Source organism: Neolamprologus multifasciatus, chromosome 18, assembly GCF_963576455.1.
Source record: "Neolamprologus multifasciatus chromosome 18, fNeoMul1.2, whole genome shotgun sequence".
NCBI classification, from domain to species: domain Eukaryota; kingdom Metazoa; phylum Chordata; class Actinopteri; order Cichliformes; family Cichlidae; genus Neolamprologus; species Neolamprologus multifasciatus.
In genome coordinates this window covers 14492935-14502604 of record NC_140456.1, presented here as the reverse complement: position 1 = coordinate 14502604, position 9670 = coordinate 14492935, and the positions used below count along the sequence as shown (strand labels likewise).

Below are 9670 nucleotides of genomic sequence, written 5' to 3'. Positions count from 1 at the left end.
GACAGCAGCAAACCTGATGGCAGTTTTCTCTGTGGCATCTGGTTCATCTGCTGCAGGAAGATCATCGGCCAGAATCTCTTCAGGACTCCGTGGGTCATTCAGGGGGGGCTTCTGCTCTTTGCCTTTGATCCCCATCCCTGCAGTGATGGCATTCCACAAAGCACTCTGGGACTTTGAGCCTAAATAAAACAAAAGCCTGCTGGTGTCACAGTCATTTCATACAGTGAATTAACCGTTAATTTGTTTCAAGGTGTTGTTTCACAAAAGATATTGAAGCATTGGCTGCAGGAGTACGTTTCACTGAAAGGGAGTGACAGATTTCAGCGCCTCTGTAATACTGCCCTCATGTGGATGATTGTCATTAGTGCCAGTGTGCTTACTTAAGAGGAGAGGAGGCAACTTTTTTGCTCAGTTATAGGTCTTTTTCAGCTAATTAACCACTCCTACATCCACACATTTGCATGAAGAAATCCATTACTGCAAATATATTATAACATATTATTACATATCTTCAGTTTAAGTCTCTATTATTTACAAAACACTTCTTTTAAATTTCTGGTCAGGCCAAACTGTCTCTAAATTATCTCTGCAGAAAAGACTTCCTATGAAAATCTATTGTCATAACAATAACAAAGGAATATGAAGTATGGTTGCAAATATTTCAAAACAGACTTTCAGCACTTTCTTATATTCATTTTATTGAGTTGGTCAGAACTCTTTTTAAATATCTCAAAAACTTGGATGGATGGAAATGTGATGAGTTGAATAACAATGAAGTATAACAATGGTGATACTTACGTGCAAAACTGGCCTGAGGTGTTGCTGAGCTGTCTTCTTCATTTGCCACTAGAAGGAGAGACAATTAAATAAATTATTCAACAAATGTTAAAATAGTGCATCAAGAATGATAACTTGAAACCTCTTTAGCCAAACGCTTTGATTAAGATGTTTAGTACATACAGTATCTGTAGTACATTATTTTTTACATTGTATTTGTGGTGAATAGGTGTTTGACTTAATGCTTTCATGTATTTGCTGATGCTATCTCTGTACTTTTGCCCAGCTGGAATTTGAACAGTCCCTTAAACATATTTGCACAGTATGGTAGTGAAGAACACACTCATTAGCTACATCCTTAGCTATACATGTTCCACTGCTAGTTAAGGCAGATATCTGATCAGTAAACCACGTGGCAGCAACTTTTAATCATGTAGGCAAGTTCAAGATGACCTGCTGGAGATCAAAGTGAGTATCAAAAGTGAGAAGAAAGCGAATTTAAGTGACTTTGAATGTGACATGGTTGCTGGTGATCAGATACTGCTGATCTACTGGGATCTTCCCACACCTCCATCTGCAGGGTTTATAGTGCTTGGTCTGAAAAGAGAAAAGATCCAGGGTGTAGTAGTACTCTGGGTGGAAAAGCCTTGCTTATGATAGAGGTCAAAGGAGAATGACAAGACTGCTCCAAGCTGGTAAGAAGGCAATAATAACTCAAATAACCACTTGTAACAACCAAGGTATGCAGAAAAGCTCTTAGAACACATAATACGCCAAATCTTGAAGCAGATGAGCTACAGAACCAGAAGATCACACAGAGTGCCACTCTTGTCAGCCAAGTACAGAAAACTGAGTTTCACATGAGCTCGGTAAAACTTGGGAAGATTGACAAAACATTCCCTGGTTTGATGAGTCTTGATTTCTGGTGTGACATTTGGATCGTAGGGTCAGAACTGGATGTAAACAACATGTAAACAACATGAAAGCATGGATCCATCCTGCCTTGTATGTGGTTAAGGCTGCTGTGGTTAAGGCTGTGGTGTAATGATGTGGGGATACTTCTTGGCACACTCTGGACCATTTAGTACCAGCTGAGTATCCTTTAAACCAGGGATCGGCAACCTTTCTGATGATGAGTGCCATCTAAAATTTCCTCAGAACGAATGATTGCATTAGCAATAAATTTAATAACACTCTATATCAACAGTTACACACTATATAGAATAACTTTATAGAATTATATTTGTATATATTATACACAAATATAAACATATATACAATATACAAATACAAATATAAAATATTATATTTTATATTTGGCAGCTATCAGCAAATAGTTATCAGCTATTCTGAAACAAAAAAGACACTTTTTATCCATAACAAAAACTCTATAACAGCAAATGAACTGTAACACAGAAAATACAAATGCTATTTATGGCCTCATCACAACAATGATAAGAAAAATAAACTGGGCCAATATGGCATGTTTATTAATACAGAGATACACATGTTAATGTGATCTCTGGTCTCCCACTCAGAGACACAGGTCTCCCAGTTTCCAGCATTCAGACGGCTACCTGAGGACACTCAAGTGAGAGAAAATCTGGTCACACAGATATGTAGAGCCAAATACTGTAAATAATGTCCCTGTAATGTTCTGAAGACAGTTAACCTTGTCAGGTAGTGATGTCCAGCAGGTGAAAATGCAAGCTCCATGAACACGCACAGCTATGGATTCTGACTTCTGCAAACTTCAAGTCGAGGTTTTCAGTTCAATCAGCTGCATTTCGATGTCCTCTGTGTCCAGCCAGTTAATGCAAGAAAAATCCAGCTGCTCATGAAAGATTTCTGGTTTGATCAGAAAAGAAAACATTGGTCCATACACCTGAAAATTCCAAAAACACATTGTGAATTCTGTCTCGAGTCTTCGGATGTATCCATGTATTTACGTGGTGCTGATGCTGCGCTGAGCGGAGAGCTCCTGAAGCTTTTGAAGTGTCGGAAATTTCAACATCGCTTGAAAAAACTGCCAGCTAGCAACGTCCCTCTCACCGGTAGGCTAAGTTATTTTTAGCCAATTACAAGTTGAATCTGATAGTTGGGGTTGTTAGCTAAGATGCCACCGTCATTGAGAAGCGGCACAACTAATGTGTCAACTAATGTGTCTATGCGAGCTAATTTGTGATGTGCACCGCTTATTTTTTAATGCACCTTCTCAGATTAATTCACTGCGTGTCGTGCCCGGGGTTGGACTGGGACAAAACAATCAGCCCGGGCATTTTGACTAGAGACCGGCCCACCAGGTATTATAGGAAAAGCCATAAAGCCTTTGAATGAAAACAAATGCTGTTGTGACAGTGATGAACACTGTCTTGTTGGTATATGTATGATTTCTATTTTACATGAGATAAAAACTTTGGTTGTAAGATTCAGATAATTATTTATTAAAAGTGAGACATTTTAAATGAGAATAAGAAAGAAAAGTATTTCTTTGTGCCCCCCTTTCCTTGTTAATGCCCTACTTGGCCCCCTGGCAAAACTTTGCTAGACCCGCCCCTGCACAGTTACCAGCTGTCAGCTACACAGAAAAGGATCCTGGTGTTGTTTGTCTCTCAGAAACAGTTCATAACTTCCCTTCAACTCATCCATGTCACCTAAAAGGTAAACCTGTATCTCCATCACCTGTTCAGCTCTGATGATTCAGTAAGGACATCTCCTGGTTTCATCTTCATGTTTCCCTCTCACCAGATAACCAAACCGATATCATGACCAGCAGTTGTTACAGCTGTGGCTCCAGGAAACATCAGCTGATACTAGAAATTAATATTAAATAAATTCTAACAACAGCTGATCAAGCTTAAATGTGCTGCAGTTGTTTAGCGCGACATCCGCCGGTTTCCTCTTTCTGGTGCAAAGTGGACGATAAATAAACAAGAGTGAAAAGCCGATCAGCTGATCATTGATCAGTTTCATGATTGAAGTAGCAACAGGAAAGGGAGGAGAGAGAATGAGATGAGAAGAGGCAGCTGTGCAGCGTAAACACACAGAATAACTTCAGCTTTATGTCTTTTTCCATTGTAGCTGAAGTCCGGGACAAACTGTTCCTTTTCACCTCAATACGAAAAACGTAATATTTTCTCTGACGGGACGGTTGGCAACTCTAATAACTAACCTTATGAATAAAATAAAGTTCACTATCAGTAACATCATAGCACCCGCCCAGCTGTATAGAAACTCCGTCATGCTAGCTAGCACGCAGTACGAGTTATTGCAACTGACTGTAAAAGGTCAGCACAACAAAAATAAACTCCACCTAAACTTGGTTTATATCTGACCCAGATAGACTGCAGTTCATAACTTCTTACCTGAAGTTCAGTTCACCTGACACTCGGACCGGGGCAGCCGCCTCTGGTCTCTCTTCCTCCTGCCTCCCCTTTCCCTCATCCACCTGCTGGCCTCTGTGGAAGCTCCGCCATAGCCACCACCAAACAACTGAGTTATTTTTATACATCGGCCAGCAGCTGGCCAATCCACCACCTTTCATTGTTTATACCGCTACAAAAAACAACAGCAAACAAACAAAAAAAAACCATCAGCACATAAAAACGAAAAATCACCATCGTGCCATCAGTTAACCCTTCGTGTGTCAGCTGTGGCCCAGGGTTGCCGACCCCTGCTTTAAACACTACAGCCTGAATTCACATATTCACGCATATGCACCCAACAAAGGAGCAACTGTGTGATGTTATAAAGTTGGACTGAGGAATGTTTCCTGCACCATTTTCTGTACCATAAACATTAATAAACGCAGTTCTAAAGGCAAAAAGGCGACAAACCCAGTATCTACAATGTGTACCTAATGAGGTGGCCAGTGAGTGTAAGTTGACAGGCAGGCAGGAGCTATGTTAAATTCATTCATGTCATCACATAAACATGGCAGCAAGCTGCTGACCAACCCTCATAAGGGGTCATGTGATGTATTCATTAACTCAGGAGGGCATGGAAGAATTAACAGCCAGGATCTTCTTGCTCTGAGGCAACAGTGGTAATCACCTCACCAGCAAGCTGGCCCACAACTACAACTTTTTTAAGTAATTTCTAAATTATCAACACAGTATAAATGAAATGAAACAACAAAAAGTTAATTATTTTGTATTTGGCATAAATTTACAGGTTGCTTCATTTTGTTATCAGCAGGACTAACACTGTAAGAGAAGGGCTCTGGGGTGCCAGTGTTCACCAACTAAACAGCCTCTCAAATTCAGGCAGTGTGAATGTTGCAGCTCAACCCAGCTCAGGTCCACCAACACTTCACCACAATCAATAACTCTGGCTGTTCTCCAGCACAGTTATTTTGTAACGCCGCGGTTCTGTGAGTTCGTTAAGTGCATCAATGTGAATTTAACTCATTAGGTAAAGCTTTTCACTAAGAGAACTACTCATTTGGAAAGCTGAAAAATATTTACAGAAGCAGCCATCATGCTTTATGAACCACTGTAGGTCCATGAGTGAGTTCTCGGGCATTCTGCTTTATTTATTTATTTATTTTTTGTCTTTGTCAGAATAATTCTGCTTTTGCAGGCCCAATTTTAAATTGGTTTCTTTAAGAACCATGTCTAAAACATTATAAAACAAAACAGTTATAAATTTATAAAACATTGCTTACATCCCACTCCAGCAGATCTTCAAGGGTCTTTCAAAAGAGCTTGCGAACACTTAAAACTAGATTTCTGTTCATATAATGAGTAATTACAAATGGAAAAACTCCATATGCTTTATTAATCACATACTAACATTTAAAACCAGATACAAGATAATCAAAGTGGAACATGATATTTATTAATATCTTAAAAACACTTCTCACCGTAGACATGCTAGCAGACTCCATACTAAAGCTGCAGGGAGCTGAACTTCACAACCTGGTAGCCCAAAAGGTGTTGCTACAAGGCGCTTTTAACTAATCAAAAAACATATATTATTCAAGGTGCCTTATCAGATGGTTGTATTCATTTATTTATATGAACATAAATATAACAAAAAAATTACTGTGATTCTATCTTTCATCTCTATTAAAGAATTTGAATCTATTTATTGCCCCCTGTTGGTTTGACTTACAGCAATAAAAACAGTGGTTTGTCCTACTAATAGAAGAGTACCCCTATAACTAGAAGATCTGTTGCCCAATTACATGGCTAATGGAGCACATATATGCAGACTTAAGGGACTGCAGTGTCCTGGGTTTTAACAAGAAATGATTGTATGCCTTTGAGATGTGGTCTGTAAGTCAAATTTTAAACGTTCCCAATGTAATTAGCTGTACTGCAAAAGTTCCACAGTACAAGAAGGAAGTTAGAGGTTACGTTATTGCATTACTGTGGAGGTGGCATAGAGGGTCATCATATAACATTGACAGAACTCATTACAAAGCCATTAATAGTCTGAGTGTATTGGAGTTTACTTCTTCACTACAGTTAGTCCAGCTACAATTCAAAAACTACATTTGTACACAATGGCTAAAATTTCCTATGAGAAGAACTGCACAGATGTTTGATGGTATCTTAGTTGCTGACACATTGCATCCCTTCCAATATTATGAAGCACCGAAAGTCATTGACCCACTATCTGACCTACATAAGGAAAAAAAAAACACCAGGGACACGTTCAAGACTCGGCTACAGAACCTGTTAACGTCCACACTCCAGAATCCTGAGGAAGGATGTCGCATTATTAGAGCATTTGTCAACAATATGAGAATGTAAGTGACCTTTCGCCTGCTAATAACATGAGATGAAAGAGTATCTTACAAGTTCACCAGTGCAACTAGTACACCACAAACTCACAGTTGCCTTAAAATTAAGGCTAATTCACGTAATTTAAGTTTCATTAGTTCGTTACCCTGAAAAAGCAGCAGGAAAAACCTTTTATATTCTGCTACAATAATTACTATCATCTACACTGTTTTAACAACCTTCAATTAGTGTTTCAGTGACTGCATTTCTAATTTTGTCATCACCAGCTGACTACAGAGTTTCATTTGTGTTTGTTAAAGAACTCAAATCTTGAGATATTACTTATACTCTTCTCTCTTCATCATTCAGTCTGCAGTTGAACAACTGTGTCTTGAAATAAACTTGTTGCTGTGTCTAATTGTGCTTTGGGACCTAGTGTATTATTTTGCTTACAACAACGTCATGCTCTGTTAATCAACATGGGCAACTGAAGGATAAACGATTTAGAAATGGCCTTGTGGGATATAAAGCTGCATTTGGACTTATGTGGGCCTCCATGAAATTCTACTTCTAGTAGATAATAAAACAGATGAATAAAACCCATCATCAGCTTCCTGTGACAAATCTAAACAGCATTGTTTGATTTTGGCCTTTGGTGTTAATCAGATTATCCGCCCTTATAAATAAGGAACTCTAACGATATGAACAAGGTTAGATGCAAAAGTCAGTGTTCCACGTTTCAGCACTGTAGCCACGAGTGGATCATGGACTCATGAGACTAAAAGTTAAGAACACACTGAAACAAATCCCCTCTAATCTTTTTGCTTTTTACCCTATATTAATTGTTTGTTTTACTCTGTATGAAGTGTTTTTCATCTTTTCAAATTTCCATCTTTTCATTTTTTTTCCTTCCTGCAAAAGATAAAATATATTTTAATGCCTCATTTTGAATTTAGGGGTAGTTACATGAATTTATTCCACCAAATGTGTTCTTGGGAATGGACAAGCCAACACAGCCATTTATGTAAAACCCCATTTGATCACGAGACTTTTAGACCATTAGTGGGTAGTTAGAGGAGAGAAATCGCAGATGTGTGCTTGGATTTTAGCTGGCAAAATGTTGCTTATTTGTCCAAGTAAGCAAAATGTGTTTTGCTTCCAGTTTATTTAATTTAAGGTAGGTGAGAAATTCAATCACAAATGATGGATTTTTTTAAAATTAGTAATTTAACTAAACCCATATAAGCATCTTTCAGACATGCACTCCTATCCAGCATCTGAACATGCTAGCTTCATATCTAAAGGCACACCATGATCATTTTAAGGCTAAATACACAATGATCTAGTAACATTTATGCATCAGAAACATTGTGTACAAGTAGTCATTTAGATACTGTACAAGTCTGATCAGTTAGACGAGAACAGTTAGGCACGCACAAGATTACAACTGTGCATATGTCTCTCCCACATCTTTGTGCATTGTTCAGCTCACTAACAAACATGATTTCTTTGGATGATGCCCTAAACGGTAAAAGCAAAGCAGAAAACTGTTGCCTACTCTCATGCTTTTGGCATGAGACACCCACTTTCACTCTCCTCCTCACTCTGCTAAAGCTAGTCTCACAAACAACCCTACTCTCATGCTTTTGGCATGAGACACCCACTTTCACTCTCCTCCTCACTCTGCTAAAGCTAGTCTCACAAACAATTGAGAATCACTCTATAAACAACATAAAGTGCATGCATACAGTGCCCGATTTCTATTTTATTTTTGCATATTTGTCACACTTAAATGTTTCAGATCATCAAACAAATTTTAATATTAGAACAAGATAACTTGTAAATACACAATTCAGTGTTGAAATTTTAGAACCACAGTGAGAACCACTATCCACAAATGGAGCAAACTTGGAACAGTGGTGAACCTTCCCAGGAGTGACCGGCCTACTAAAATTACACCCAGAGTGCATCAACGACTCATTCAGGAGGTCACAAAAGTACCCAGAACAACATCTAAAGAACTGCAGGCCTCACTTGCCTCAGTTAAGGTCAGTGTTCATGATTCAACAATAGGAGAGAGACTGGGGGAAAATGTCACTGCTGACCAAAAAGAACACAAAGGCTTATCTCACATTTACCAAAAACTATCTGGTTTATCTGGTGTAAAACACAGCATTTCATAAAAAGAACAGTCAAACATGGTGACAGTAATGTGATCGTCTGGGGCTGCTTTGCTGCTTCAAGGTCTTGCTGTACATGATGGAACCATGAATTCTGCTCTCAACAAGGAAATCCTGAAGGAGGATGTCCAGCCATCAATTTGTTCTCTGAAGCTCAAGCACATTTCTGCACCATGAAACACCAATGGCCAATGAAGTGGCCTCAAAAAAACCTGGACTTAAATCTGACTCAGATGCTTTGGTATGACCTTGAACACAAACTTCATGATCAAAAACCCTTCAATGTGGCTGAATTAACAACTCTGTAAAAGAAGAGTGGGACAAAATTCATGTGAAAGACTCATTGCCAGTTATGATAAATGACTGACTGCAGCTGTTGTGCACAGAGTGGCACAATCAGTTATGTAGTTTAAACCATTCCTATGTAAATCTTTGAGATTTTGCACAGGCACATCCCAGCAATTACTGAAATACTCCAGCTTATCTGGCACCAACAACCATGTCACATTCACAGCCACTAAAATGACCCTTCTGATGTCCATTTGTCTATGCTGAAACACACACAGTTTTAACAGCAGACATTTTAGACCTTTAACATCAGTGAATACAGACTCCATATCTAGTTTTTTCCCATCCCCTTTGCTGTTTAATATAACACTTTAATTTTCTTTTTTATAAAAATACAACTTTAGGCAGCAATATTTACTGGGATAATGGCAGGACCTGTGGCAGCTGGTCAGATTAATATGAGTCGCCAGTAATGAAAATATTCCCAGTTTAAAATTTTAACAGTATCTGAAATTAATTGTAGCTATAATTTGACATTTTAAGTGTTTGCAGAAAATTTCTGAGAAGATTCTGACATTATTATAGGACATATATGGAGCATCAATTTCCAAAGTGAGTGTAAAAAAAAGTGTAAGAAAAATAAGAAGTAGGTCTGGTTAAAGGCAAAATGCATTATCAAATAAAGTTATGTTCCCA

At 38.4% G+C, this 9670-nt stretch overlaps 1 protein-coding gene across 5 annotated transcripts in view; it reads right to left on the bottom strand.

The window, feature by feature from the left end:
• pde1cb (phosphodiesterase 1C, calmodulin-dependent b) overlaps window positions 1-9670 on the bottom strand; it is a 110461-nt gene that overhangs the window by 77270 nt on the left and 23521 nt on the right. For all 5 annotated transcript variants that reach the window (XM_085139454.1, XM_085139456.1, XM_085139457.1 and 2 more), the window contains exons 2-3: window positions 799-846; window positions 14-179 (exon numbers count right to left, since the gene is read on the bottom strand). In XM_085139454.1, coding sequence (XP_084995580.1) covers window positions 14-179; window positions 799-846 — 214 coding nt within the window. The remainder of the gene's footprint in view (window positions 1-13; window positions 180-798; window positions 847-9670) is intronic.